Here is a 15901-nt window from a genome sequence, read left to right as displayed (position 1 = left end):
CGCCTCCAGCTCCACTTCCTTTTTCTCCAGAGATGCTGCCTGACCCGTTGTGTTACTCCAGCACTTAGTGTGTCCATCTTCAGTGTAAACCAGCATCTGCAGTTCTTTCTTTCGACTGATGAGACTAACTCCAACACAGCTGATGAAAGTGAATCATAAGTGATGGGAACAAAATTAGGCCATTCGGCCCATCAAGTCTACTCCGCCATTCAATCATGGCTGATCTATCTCTCCCATAGTGACATGAACACAATCAATGTGAAGTGATTCTTTACATCAATGCAGTAGCACAGCTGCCGCCCCACAGCACCAGAAATCCCGGTTCGATCCTGACTTCCGACACTATCTGAGCGGAGTTTGCAAGTTTTCCCTGTGACCGCGTGGGTTTCCTTTGGATGCTCCGGTTTCCTCCCACACTCCAAAGACGAACAGGTCTGAAGGTTAATGGGCTTCGGTAAAAACTGTAAATTGTCCCTAGTGTGTAGTGTGTGCTGGTGTAATGGGGATCGATGGTCGGTGTGGACTCGGTGGGCCGAAGGGCCTGTTTCCAGCCTGTGTCTCTAAATTAAACTAATGCCAAAGACGTGCAGGTTGGTTAATTGGCCACTTCAACTTCGAAGGTAACACACCTCAAGTATGTACAGGAAAAATGGGAGGAGATGATGGGAAAATGCAAAATAATACATTACAGGGAAATAACTGGGGGGGGGGTGAGGGATTGCACTGAGAGAAGGCAGTGACAGAATGGGGCCGAATGGCCTCCTATCTTGCTGGAAAGTTAACACACACACACACAGAGACACAGTGACAACCACTAATGTACTAATGTACACACTATGTCACACTGAGATCTCCAGAATGACTCACTCCGACTTAAGTATTTTAGTTTTTAGTTTTGGAGATAGTGCGGAAACAGGTCCTTCGGCCCACCGGGTCCGCATCAACAGGCGATCCCTGCACTATATGCCGGAGGAGGTAGTTGAGGCAGGTTTAAGAAACATTTGGACAGGTTTAGAGGGATATGGGCCAAACGCAGGCAGGTGGGACTAGTGTAGATGGGACATGTTGGTTGGTGTGGGCAAGTTGGGCTGAAGGGCAATACATGATTTCAATCCATCATCCATGGTGTGCAGATACAGGATAAAGGCAATAGCATTTAATACAGTCCAGTAAAATGCAATTAAAGATAGTCTGAGGATCTCCAATGAGGTAGATGTTAGGTCAGGACCGCTCTCTAGTTGGTGAGAGGATGGTTCAGTTGCCTGATAACAGTTGGGAAGAAACTGTCCCTGAATCTGGAGGTGTGTGCGTTTGTTTTCACACTTCTGTACCTCTTGCCTGATGGGAGAGGGGAGAAGAGGGAGTGACCGGGGTGAGACTGGTCCTTGATTATGCTGCTGGCCTTGCCGAGGCAGCGTGACTATAGCATTAATCCCACCTCCTCACACTGAGCTAGATAGTAGTTCAGGACCCCTCTCTATTTGTTGAATTTCCTGAATCCACTGACTTACAAAGAGGATGGTAGCATCGTGATGGATGGGGGGGAATCATGTTGACCCCCCATCAGCAGCCAAGGTGTTGGAGTGGACCAAAGGTCATAAGTTCATGTTTATGACTTCTAGGAGCAGAATCAGGCCATTCGGCCCATCAAGTCTACTCCATTCATTCATGGCTGATCTATTTTTCCCACTCAACCCCATTCTCCTGCCTTCTCCCCATAACCCCTGAAACCCGTACTAATCAAGAATTAATTGCAGTATTTAGATAAACATGCGTTAACCAGGCTGCAGCGGGTGTGAGGATCATGTCAGATCTGTGTAGCCCTATGGCACAGAGGTGCGGCTGGTAGAACTACTGCCTCACAGCACCAAACTCCCCAGTTCAATCCTGACCTCGGGTGCTGTGTATGAGGAGTTTGCACGTTCTCCCCGTGACAATGCTGCACAACTATACTCTGCACTCTGGTTATCTTAGCTCCACCGGGGGTGTGTGCCACACACTGCTGCAGCAGGTAGAGCTGCTGCCTCGCCGCGCCTGAGACCTGGAAAGAGTGGATATGGAGAGGATGTTTCCACTAGTGGGAGAGTCTAGGACTAGAGGGCATGGCCTCAGAATTAAAGGACGAATCATTAGAAAGGAGATGAGGAGGAATTTCTTTAGCCAGAGGATGGTGAATCTGTGGAATTAATTGCCACAGACGGCTGTGGAGGTCAACATAGGGTATTTTTAAGTGGAGATTGATAGATTCTTGATTAATAAGGACGTCAAAGGTTAGGGGGAGAAGGCAGGCGAATGGGGTTGAGAGGGAAAGATAGATCAGCCATGAGTGAATGGCGGAGTAGATGAGATGGGCTGAATGGCCTAATTATGCTACCATAATTTATGAACTTATCTGGGAGTACATCAGTCGAGTAACTCCACGATTTACACATATTTGACCTTTGAGGCAGAGTGACTATAAGATTACTCCCTTCTTCACTCTGAAACTCCGAAACGTCACCTATTCCTTCACCCCATAGATGCTGCCTCACCCGCTGAGTTTCTCCAGCATTTTTGTCAACATAAGATTACTTCCAGCGCCTTGCACCAGTTGGTACGGAAATAGGGGGATAATGGAGGTGAGTTCAGTTTAGTTTATTGTCACGTGTACCGAGATACAGTGAAAGACTTTTGTCGCATGCTATCCAGTCCACAGAGACAATACATGATTACAATCGGGCCATTTACAGTGTACAGGAACATGATAAGGGAATAACGTTTAGTGCAAGTGGGTGTGAGGCTGATGGAGAGAAGGATGGAGATCGCTGGACTGTTGGGACTAGTTCAGGAGAAAGTGGTGTCAGTATGACCCACAGAGCCGTGGGAGAAGGTTTGCTTGGGAGAATTTTGGAATCGGAAAGCATGGAAATAGGCCCTTCGGCCCAACTCATCCCTGCTGACCAAGATATCTAACCGGGGCAATCCCACTTGCTTACACCTGCCCATATCCCTCCAAACCTGTCCATGGCCTATCCATGTCCCTGACCAAGCATCTTGTAAATGCCATTTAGTTTGGTTTGGTTTGGTTTAGTTTAGTTTAGTTTAGTTTAGTTTAGTTTAGTTTAGTTTAGTTTAGTTTAGTTTAGTTTAGTTTAGTTTAGTTTAGTTTAGTTTAGTTTAGTTTAGTTTAGTTTAGTTTAGGGATACAGCAGGAAACAGGCCCTTCGGCCCACCGAGTCTGCACCAACTAGTGATCCCCGCACACTGACACTATCGGACCCACAGTTGTGACAATGTACACATTCACACCAAGCCAATTGACCAACAAACCTGTACGTCTTTGGAGTGTGAGAGGAAACTGAAGATCTGGGAGAAAACCCATGCAGGTCACGGGGAGAACGTGCAAACTCCGTACAGACAGCACCCGTAGTCAGAATCAAACCGGGGTCGGTGGCGCTGTGAGGCAGCAACTCTACTGCTGTGCCACCGTGCCACACATAGAATAAAGTTTGATGGTTTGAGAAGGCGGGGGGAGGGGGGGAGTAAGTGACGCTGGAATGTGGTGGATTGAGTTTGGCAGGGAGACTAAAGAAAAAATGTTTCTTGTGCTTTAATGCAAGGATTCTAGGAAATAAAGGTGATGATGAATCATGGGCCTGACACCAGGGAGTGGAATATTGTAGCTGCAGCTGAAATCTGGTTTGAGGATGGGCAGGGCTGGTTGCTCAGCATTCTTGGTCAAAGAAGCTCAGATAAGGGAGTATTCATTAATTCCAAGTACAAGGGAAGACAACACACAGTCAGAGAGTGATACAGTGTGGAAACAGGCCCTTCGGCCCAACAAACCCACACTGGCCAACATGTCCCAGCTACACTAGTCCCACCTGCCTGCGTTTGGTCCATATCTCTCCAAACCTGTCCTATCCATGCACCTGTCTAACAGTTTCTTAACAGAACTCTATAATGTGTTGTCCATTTTCTTTATTTTTTTAACCTTTTTTTATGGTTTGTATGGAAACTTATTATCTATTTTATGTAAAGCACTTTGGTGTCAATGCGAGTTGACTTAAAACGTGCCATATAAATAAAACTTACTTACTTACTTACATAGAAACATAGAAAATAGGTGCAGGAGTAGGCCATTCGGCCCTTCGAGCCTGCACCGCCATTCGATATGATCATGGCTGATCATCCAACTCAGTATCCCATCCCTGCCTTCTCTCCATACCCCCTGATCCCTTTAGCCACAAGGGCCACATCTAACTCCCTCTTAAATATAGCCAATGCACTGGCCTCAACTACCTTCTGTGGCAGAGAATTCCACAGATTCACCACTCTCTGTGTAAAAAATGATTTTCTCATCTCGGTCCTAAAGACTTCCCCCTTATCCTTAAACTGTGACCCCTAGTTCTGGACTTCCCCAACATCGGGAACAATCTTCCTGCATCTAGCCTGTCCAACCCCTTAAGAATTTTGTAAGTTTCTATAAGATCCCCCCTCAATCTTCTAAATTCTAGCGTCTTACTTAAACGTTGGGATAGTCCCTGCCTCAACTACCTCCTCCTGCAGCTTGCTCCATGCACCCACCACCCTTTGTGTGAAAAAGTCACCCCTCAGATTCCTATTAAATCTTTGCCCGAAACGTCACCCATTCCTTCTCTCCAGAGATGCTGCCTGTCCCGCTGAGTGACTCCAGCATTTTGTGTCTATCTTCAGTTTAGTTTAGATTAGTTTGGTTTAGTTTAGTTTAGTTCAGTGCTGTGAAAGGTTTTTTTGTTGCGTGCTATCCAGTCAGTGGAAAGACTACAAACTTCATGCTGCTCTTTTGGAATGAATGGAGCCGCTGTATCGCCATGAAACTGACGCTGGCACAGCCTGCCTGGCACGTCTCCTCACCCATGTGCTGCCTGGCACTCTGTCGCTTGCCTGCAGGGCTCGGAGTTCATTCATGAACTCTCCCCGCACAGCTGACCCTGCAGTTACTGTCTGCTTAGTTCAACATCGCCGCCAGTCCCAGGGCACAACTGCCACAAGGCACAATCTGGTCCTATGTGGCACTGGTCCTGTGTGCATGGCCTGGTGCCAACATGTAACAATCTGCAAGATAGACACAAAAAGCTGGAGTAACTCAGCATGCCTATAGACAATTGACAATAGGTGCAGGAGTAGGACATTCGGCCCTTCAAGCCAGCACCGCCATTCAATGTGATCATGGCTGATCATCCCCAATCAGTGCCCCGTTCCTGCCTTCTCCCCATATCCCCTGATTCCGCTATCTAATTCTCTCTTGAAAGCATCCAGAGAACCGGCCTCCACCGCCCTCTGAGGCAGAGAATTCCACAGACTCTCAACTCTCTGTGAGAAAAAGTGTTTCCTCATCTCCGTTACAAATGGCTTACTCCTTATTCTTAGACGGCGGCCCCTGGTTCTGGACTCCCCCAACATCGGGAACATGTTTCCTGCCTCTAGCGTCTACTTTGAAGAAGTTTTCCTTCTCTCTCCGACAAGATTCTGCAATATCCCCTCCCACAGCCACATCATCGTCTATATCTCTCGTTTCCCTTTCCCCTGACTAATCTGAAGAAGGGTCTCGATCCGAAACGTCACCCATTCCTTCTCTCCAGAGATGCTGCCTGTCCCCCTGAGTTACTCCAGCTTTCTGTGTCTATCTTTGGCTTAAACCAGCGTCTGCAATTCCTTCCTACACATTTTGTCTGCTCTACTGCAAAGTAACTCAGCGGGACAGGCAGCATCTCTGGAGAGAAGGAATGGGGGGAGGCAGGAGAATGGGGGTAGGCGGGAGAGCTAGATTAGCTTTGATTGAATGGCGGAGTAGACTTGATGGGCCAAATGGCCTAATTCTACTCCTATCACTTATGACCTTATGAATTTATATAATGGTAGATGGACACACTGATCTGTTTTGTAGTCAATGCCTACTATGTTCTGTGTGCTGAAGCAAAGCAAGAATTTCATTGTCCTAGCAGGGACACATGACAATAAACTCACTTGAACTTGAACTTGAATGGATGACATTTCAGGTCGAGACCCATCTTCAGACACTGATCTAACCATCCACACTGTTGCAATGATGCAAGGGGGCAGAGTAATGCACTGATTTCAACACACACAGAGTTCACCACACTAACATGAACACGGCGTGTGTAAAACAAGCACAGTACACCAGCCACACCGATATAAGTACACTGATACGGTTGGGAGGCACAGGAAGGGAAAATGATATATAAACAGTGACTCAATATGAATTGACACAATGACGCACTTCAGTAGTAAAGGGCCTGTCCCACCAGCATGCGCCTGCACGCGGTGAGCGCGACCTAACGTGGTCGCTTGAGCCATACGGCCTCGCGGGGCCGGTCCCACTTCGATCGCCGGAGCCGTATGGAGTTGTGCGGAGCTGGTCCCGACATCGCGCGGGGCTCCGAAAAACTGACACTGTCCAAAAATTCCGCGCGGCAACGGCCTGCCAGCGCGCAGCCGCCTCGACGCCGTACGCAAAGTCTTGACGGCGTACGCCTAGCGCGAACTTCCCGCGGACTTCGCTCGAACTTCACGTCAACTCGTACGGGATCACTCGACCTCCCCGCGGCCCCTGCTTCCGGTTTAGTCGCGCTTTCCATTTGCAGTCGCATGCTCGTGGGACAGGCCCTTTACACACCAAATGTAGCAAGGCACTGATATAGCTTTGTAACACCATTGTAAACACACTGGCGTTCTGATATTTGCTACCTATTGTAAGACAAATGTCCCACAGATCTACAGCTGACACATATCTCAGTAACATGAACATTTTCAGCACCACACACACACATACACAATGATATGCTGAATTAAGACAACTAATCTAACGATATCCGGAGGTAGACAATAATGCTGGAGAAACTCAGCGGGTGAGGCAGCATCTATGGAGCGAAGGAATAGGTGACGTTTTGGGTCGAGACCCTTCTTCAGGCGATGACATTTGGATATTTATATCGCTCAGATATTCGTAAGTTTATAAGACAAAGGAGCATAATTAGGCCATTCAACCCAACAATCATGGCTGATCTATCTTTTCCTCTCAATCCTATTCTCCTGCCTTCTCCCCATAACCTTTGACACTGTACAAATCAGGAATCTATCAATTTCCATTTAAAAATACCCAAATGACTTGGCCTCCACAGTTGCTTGTGGCAATGAATTCCACAGGTTCACCACCCTCTGGCTAAATACATTTCTCCTCATCTCCTTTCTAATGGTACATCTTTTTGTTCTGAGGCTGTGCCATCTGGTCCTAGACTCTCCCACTAGTGGAAATATCCTCTCCACTCCCACTCTGGCCATGCCTTTCATTATTCCGTAAGTTTCAATATGATTCTCCTTCATCCTACTAAACTCCAGCGAGTCGAGGCCCAGTGCTGTCAAATGACCATCATACATTCACGAAATCATCCCCGATATAACACAATCATATTAATATTCAGGGAAGAAGAGGATAATTATTCAGCTATTATTCCTGGACGTGGAGAGGATGTTTCCACTAGTGGGAGAGTCTAGGACTAGAGGTCATAGCCTTAGAATTGAAGGACGTTCTTTTAGGAAGGAGATGAGGAGAAATGTCTTTAGTCAGAGGGTGGTGACTTTGCCACAGAAGGTTGTGGAGGCCAAGTCAGTGGATATTTTTAAGGCAGAGATAGAGTATTCTTGATTAGTACTATTGTCAGAGGTTATGGGGGGAAGGCAGGAGAATGGGGTTAGGAGGGAGGGAGAGTTAGATCATCCATGATTGAAGAAGGGTCTTGACCCAAAACATCGCCCATTCCTTCTCTCCAGAGATGCTGCCTCACCCGCTGAGCTACTCCAGCATTTTGTGTCTACCTTCGATTTAATCCAGCACCTGCAGTTCTTTCCTACACAGCCATGATAGTGGGCCGAAAGGCCTAATTCTGCTCCTATCATTAATGACCTTATGACTTTGTGATTGTGTTTATGTATAGTATTATCTGATCTGACTGGATAGCACGAAAAACAACAGCTTTTCACAGTAGCTTTGTACACGTCGGGGGATGTTGGGGGAGTCCAGAACCAGGGGCCACACACACAGTTTAAGAATAAGGAGTAAGGAGTCTGTGGAATTCTCTGCCTCAGAGGGCGGTGGAGGCAGGTCCTCTGGATGCTTTCAAGAGAGAGCTAGATAGGGCTCTTAAAAATAGTGGAGTCAGGGGATATGGGGAGAAGGCAGGAACGGCGTACTGATTGGGGATGATCAGCCATGATCACATTGAATGGCGGTGCTGGCTCGAAGGGCCGAATGGCCTACTCCTGCACCTATTGTCTATTGTCTATTGTGACGTTAATAAATTTAAATCTCAACTGAAGAAACACTTCATATGTGTAGGAAGGAGCTGCAGATGCTGGTTTACTCCAAAGATAGACTCGAAATGCTGGAGTAACTCAGCGGGACAGGCAGCATCTGTGGAGAGAAGGAATGGGTGACGTTTCGGGTCGAGACCCATCTTGGCAAGTGCTGCTGTAGTTGGGGACCCAGGTGCTATTCTGACCTTGGGTGCTATCTGTGCAGGATTTGCATAGTATCAGTTGACCAGGTGGAAGTCTGCTCCTGTTACCCTCAACATCTCAAACATCTGCTAGTCGGCTAACTAGTTGTGGTAATGAATGAATGAATGAATGAATGAATGAATGAATGAATGAATGAATGAATGAATGAATGAATGCATCCTTTACTGTCACAAGTGACAAAGTCACAGTGAGATTCTTTGCTTGCATCCCCAAGGTATGGGGACGAGGGAAGAGGAGGGATGCGAGTGCCCACCTCCATTGAGCTGAGGCAGCGGGCAGAGCTATCGTACAACAACCAGGTGGTCCCAGTAATGTGTGGGAAGGAACTGCAGATGCTGGTTTAAACCGAAGATAGACACAAAATGCTGGAGTAACTCAGGTCAGTAACTGGGACAGGCAGCATCTCTGGAGAGAAGGAAGGGGTGACGTTTCAGGCCAAGACCCTTCTTCGGACTCATTCTCAGGTCCTAGTGATGCTGTGGGGGGCTTATAATAATAATAATGGATGGGATTTATATAGCGCCTTTCTAATACTCAAGGCGCTTTACATCGCATTATTCATTCACTCCTCAGTCACACTCGGTGGTGGTAAGTTACTTCTGTAGCCACAGCTGCCTTGGGGCAGACTGACGGAAGCGTGGCTGCCAATCTGCGCCTACGGCCCCTCCGACCACCACCAATAGACAATAGACAATAGACAATAGGTGCAGGAGTAGGCCATTCGGCCCTTCGAGCCAGCACCGCCATTCAATGTGATCATGGCTGATCATCCCCAATCAGTACCCCGTTCCTGCCTTCTCCCGATATCCCCTGACTCCGCTATCTTTAAGAGCCCTATCTAGCCCTCTCTTGAAAGCATCCAGAAAACCTGCCTCCACCGCCCTCTGAGGCAGAAAATTCCACAGACTCACCACTCTCTGTGAGAAAAAGTTTCCTCGTCTCCGTTCTAAATGGCTTACCCCTTATTCTTAAACTGTGTGAGATATGTATTCTTAAACTTGTGATATGAAGCTCAAACCAGGGTCACATATGACACTGTTTCCAACGAGCGTGGTTTATTTCCGAAGATAGACACAAAAATACTGGAGAAACTCAGCGGGACAGGCGGCATCTGTGGAGGGAAGGAATGGGTGACGTTCTGGGTTGAGACCCTTCTTCAGACTTCAGACATTTCAGATATTTACCAGGGATGGTGCGGTATAAAAGTGAACACAGAATGACACTGATGTGAAAATGTAAATCGATGAAGTAAATGGATATGGACACTAGCACATTGAAATAAACACTCTCTCCTGCAACCTGCAGCCAACATGCATACCGACTGACTGAAGTAACCGCACACAGCAACACAGTGTAACAGCGGATAGCTACCGATTGGCGTGAATACACAGAGAACACATTGATATACACACTAACTGGCACACTGGCATAAACACACACTGCAGCACCTTGACATTAGTGGTGACACTTTGATATAAATCCGTGCACTGACACTACTGTGGTAATTTGAAACAGGCGCACACTCTGACACTTGGTACTGGACGTGTGTACTGACACACTCATAGAATCACAAACCACGACACACTAATATGATAGTGAGTTTGAAAACCTTCCTTCAAATACGCACGCTGACATGTCGATAGGACATACTAATAGAAATATTACACACACGACACAATGAAATAAAGACAGAACTGAAACACACACACACACTGACTCACTAACGCACACACTGACTCACTAATGCACACACTGACTCACACACACACTGACTCACACACACACTGACTCACACACACACTGACTCACTAACGCACACACTGACTCACTAACGCACACACTGACTCACTAACGCACACACTGACTCACTAATGCACACACTGACTCACACACACACTGACTCATACACACACACACACTGACTCACACACACACACACTGACTCACGCACACACACTGACTCACACACACACACACCGACACACTAACACACACACACACACACACACACACACACTGACTCACACACACACACACTGACACTAACACATATACTGACTCACACACACACACTGACTCACTAACAAACACACTGACTCACACACACACACACTGACTCACACACACACACACACTGACTCACACACACACACACACACTGACACTAACACACACACTGACTCACACACACACACTGACTCACTAACAAACACACTGACTCACACACACACACACACTGACTCACACACACACACTGACTCACACACACACACACACACTGACACTAACACACACACTGACTCACACACACACTGACTCACTAATGCACACACTGACTCACTAACACACACACTGACTCACTAATGCACACACCGACACACACACACACTGACTCACTAACACACACACTGACTCACTAATGCACACACTGACTCACTAACACACACATTGACTCACTAATGCACACACCGACTCACACACACACTGACTCACACACACACACACTGACACTAACACACACACTGACTCACACATACACACTGACTCACTAATGCACACACTGACTCACACACACACACTGACACACACACACTGACACTAACACACACACTGACTCACACACACACACTGACTCACTAACACACACACTGACTCACTAATGCACACACTGACTCACTAATGCACACACTGACTCACTAATGCACACACTGACTCACACACACACTGACACACATACACAGACACACAACGACACACACACACTGACACACACACTGACCTGATAGAAATACGTATATAACATTAAGCAAGGCGTGGATCGGGTGGACAGGCAGAATCTTTTTTCCCCAGGATGGAAATGTCAAACACAAGAGGGCTTAGCTTTAAGTGGAGAAGGCCAAATTTAAAGGAGATGTGTGGGGCTGGATTTTACACAGTCTTGGGTACCTGGAACACGCTGGCAGGGGTGGTGGTGGAGGTAGATACGATAGTGCCACAAGAGGCTTTTAGCATGTACATGATATGCAAGGAATGAATCACATGAAGACAGAGGAGATTAGTTTAACGGCATAATGTTCGACACAGACAATGTGGGCAGAAGGGCCTGTTCCTGTTCCCGTGCTGTCCTGTTCTATGTCCACTCTATAATACAGACCTACACCAACACATTATATAGGAAGGAACTGCAGATGCTGGTTTACACCGAAGATAGACACAAAATGCTGGAGTAACTCAGCGGTACAGGCAGCATCTCTGGGGAAAAGGATTTGATGACGTTTCGGGTTGAAACTCTGACTTCTTCATTCTGAAGAAGGGCCTCGACCCGAAACATCACCCATTTCTTCTATCCAGAGATGTTGCCTGTCCCGCTGAGTTACTCCAGCATTTTGTGCCTAACAAATTGCGATTGATTGATTGAAAGTAACAGCATGGAAACAGGCCCTTCGGCCCACTGAGTCCATGCCGACCATCAATCACCGTTCACACTAGATCTGTGTTATCCCACTTTCTCACACGCTCCCTACACACTAGGGGCAATTTACAGAGGGCCATTAAGCTACAAAGTCGCACGTGTTTTGGATGTGGGAGGAAACTGGAGTGCCCGGAGGAAACCCACACGGTCACAGGGAGATTGTGCAAACTCCACACTGTCAGCACCCGAGGGCAGGATTGAACCCGCTACCCCGGTGCGGTGAGGCAGCAGCTCTACCCGCTGTGCCACTGTGCTGCCCCTAGGTGTGTCTGCCCTAACTGTGATGGCACATTGATGTATCGATATAAACACTGACACACTGATACTGTCATGGTCAGAACATTCACACTGTTATAGACGCGCGCACACACACACACAGACTGACACACTGTTATAGACACACACACACACAGACTGACACTGTTATAGACACACACACACACACACAGACTGACACACTTATAGACGCGCACACACACGCACACACAGACTGACACTGTTATAGACACACACACACTGACACACTTTTATTAACACACACACACACACACACACAGGCTGACTCACTATTGCAGACACACACACACACACACACACACACACACACACACACACACACACACAGACTGACACACTGTTATAGACACACACAAGACATGGTCTATCAACAATTCACACCCTACTAACAACTAGAGAGCTGCCCTGACCTCCCATCTACCTCATTGGAGACCCTCAGATTATCTTGAATCGGACTTTACCTTGCACTAAACGTTATTCCCTTTATCATGTATCCATACACTGAGGGCAGCACGATTGTAATCATGTATCCACTAACTGGTTAGCAACAACAGCCTTTCACTGTACCTCGATAAACGTGACTATAATCCACCTCCAGTTTAAATTCCATTTGGAATATTTTGGAGGAGCAAGAAACCAAGAAACTAAACTAAACCAAAGACTGTTGCAGACACACAGGTACAAACTGACACACTGTTGTACACATGCACATAGAGTGACACCTTTAGAAAGAAGGTGAGGAGATGAGGAGGAATTTATTTCGTCAGAGGGTGGTGAATCTGTGGAATTCTTTATCACAGACAGATATGGAGACTAAGTCAATGGATATTTTTTTAAGGTGGAGATTGACAGATTCCTGATGAGTACCGGTGTCAGGGGTTATGGGGAGAAGGCAGGAGAATGGGTTTGAGAGGGAAAGATAGATCATCCATGATTGAATGGCAGAGTAGACTTGATGGGCCGAATGGCCTAATTCTGCTCCTAAAACTTATGAACTTATGTCACAGTATTGCAGACACCTACAGACTGACACACTGTTACACTGTTGCACACACACACACACACAGACACGCTGTTGCACACGCACAGACTGACACACTGTTGTAGACACACACAGACCGACACAATATTACACGCACACATAGACTGACAGGATATTACACACGCACACACACAGACTGACACATTATTACACACACACACACACACACACACACAGACTGACATGGTATCACACACACACGGAGACTGACACATTATTGCAGACACACACACACACACAGATTGACACAATATTATACACACACAGACTGACGGTATTACACACACGCACAGACTGACACAGTATTATATACACACAGAATGACAGTATTACACACACACAGACTGACATAGTATTATACACACACACAGACTGACAGTATTACACACACAGTATTACACACACACACACAGTATTACACACACACACAGACTGACATAGTATTATACACACACACAGACTGACAGTATTACACACACAGTATTACACACACACACACACACACACAGTATTACACACACACACACACACACAGTATTACACATACACAGAATGACACGCTGATATAAACACGCACTCACTCCGGCGTGGGCACAACTGCAAACTGAACACATTCAACTATCCAATGAAGCGATCGCTGGACAACTAACTTTTCGTTTCAAACCAGCGACACTTCCCGGAAAGTGAAACAACTAATCTCAGTGGACAGCGCCGCGCCTGCAACCGCCGTGGCAAGGACCTTGGAGGGAGTGACGCTTGGAGGGAGTTTGTTCCAACTGTACACCACGTCTGCCGTCTTGTGTCGACCGCGCATCGACCGGGAAGGTACAAATACACACAGTCCAAGCCTAAAACCGAGCTCCCACACAAACAGAGTCTCTTTCGGCAAAGAGAATGCCTATTCCCGCATTTACAGACAGACCAACACCTCGCGTCTTCTTTAGAACCGGCGCCCCGAAAAGACTTTTAAAATGGAACAAGAGCATTTAGCAACAAAAGCAAAACGAGCCAGTGTCTGCACACTGATTGCAAGAGTGTCAGCGTTATACTGACCTCGCCAGGGTCCGAATATAAACTGGTCCACTCGGGGATCTCATGTGATTCCATCTTCACAGAACCCAGCATATCCCTTCCTTCAATAAAAACTGATCGATCAACGTGGGGGCAGAGAATGAGGCGAGTAGGCTCCAGGCTCCAAATTGTATTCCACGCTGTCTTTACGTTTGGAGGGTTTGAGATCCAGTAGGTTTCAGCTGCGGTGAGACGGGGAGAAGGGGGTGCTTGGTATAGGGTCTGGCTGTCCGTTTCCAAAGGCTCCAGTTCCCAAATCCCAGCAAACTCTCCCGGGTCAGTGCACCAGTCCACAAAGTTAGGTCGGAATGTTTTTTGCCCAGTTTCGGTAGAAACAGCTGTACCTGTCTCTGCAGAGCCCTCTATCTCTCCTCCCTCTCCCTCTCCCTCCCTCTCCCTCTCTCTCACTGGGCTGGAGCTGTGGGATACAAGCGTGCGACTGTTGGAGGGAAGTTACTCATTAACTGATGTCTTTGAGGTGTGTGTGTAGCCCATTAGTTGGAATCTAGTCAACAGAGACGGTGTTCGCTGCGCCCCCAAGCGCACGTCGCGGCGAGGTGCAAGTGCCATTGGCCAGAACACTGCACGGTCTATGTGCTACCTGGCAGATTCACACAATGTCTAGCAGTGCATTCAGCCGCTTAAAACATGCACCGAAGCCCTCTCTGCCACTGTTCGCCCTCCTCCCAACTCTCCCACCGCTAGGATTAAGAATAAGGAGTAAGCCATTCAGAACGGAGACGAGGAAACACTTTTTCTCACAGAGAGTTGTGAGTCTGTGGAATTCTCTGCCTCGGGAGGCCGGTTCTCTGGATGCTTTCAAGAGAGAGCTAGATAGGGCTCTTGAAGATAGCGGGATCAGGGGATATGGGGAGAAGGCAGGGACGGGGTACTGATTGGGGATGATCAGCCATGATCACATTGAATGGCGGTGCTGGCTCGAAGGGCCGAATGGCCTACTCCTGCACCTATTGTCTATTGTCTATTTTCTACTATCTGTGTTTTACGGATTAATTATCTCCAAAGTAACATTAGCAAATTTGCAGATGACACAAAGCTGGGTGGCAGTATGAACTGTGAGGAGGATGCTATGAGAATGCAGGGTGACTTGGACAGGTTGGTGGAGCGGGCAGATGCATGGCAGATGAAGTTTAATGCGGATAAATGTGAGGTTATCACTTTGGTATCAAAAACAGGAAGGCAGATTACTATCTAAATGGTGTCAAGTTGGGAAAAGGGGAAGTACAACGGGATCTGGGGGTCCTTGTACATCAGTCTATGAAAGTAAGCATGCAGGACTCTTGAATAAAGCACAAAGTCTCTGAAGTGTCTGAAAAAGGGTTCTGAACTGAAAGATCACCTGTTCCTTTTCTACAGAGATCCTGCTTGACTCGTTGAGTTACTCCAGCGGTATAAACCAGCACATGCAGTGCCTTCCTACAAGTATCTTACAGTTTACA

The 15901-nt window shown here is 47.2% G+C and overlaps 1 protein-coding gene across 1 annotated transcript in view; it reads right to left on the bottom strand.

Moving 5' to 3' along the window:
• LOC116967767 (hepatocyte nuclear factor 3-beta-like) overlaps positions 1-14899 on the bottom strand; it is a 31079-nt gene extending 16180 nt beyond the window's left edge. The window contains exon 1 of the mRNA XM_033014372.1: positions 14424-14899. Within this exon, the coding sequence (XP_032870263.1) occupies positions 14424-14495 (72 nt within the window). The 5' untranslated portion in view covers positions 14496-14899. The remainder of the gene's footprint in view (positions 1-14423) is intronic.
• Between the last annotated feature and the right edge of the window lie 1002 nt (positions 14900-15901).

Source organism: Amblyraja radiata, chromosome 41 (genome assembly GCF_010909765.2).
Source record: "Amblyraja radiata isolate CabotCenter1 chromosome 41, sAmbRad1.1.pri, whole genome shotgun sequence".
In the NCBI taxonomy this organism is placed as follows: domain Eukaryota; kingdom Metazoa; phylum Chordata; class Chondrichthyes; order Rajiformes; family Rajidae; genus Amblyraja; species Amblyraja radiata.
The sequence above is the reverse complement of the archived record's forward strand: the minus strand, read 5'-3'. Positions and strand labels throughout refer to the sequence as shown.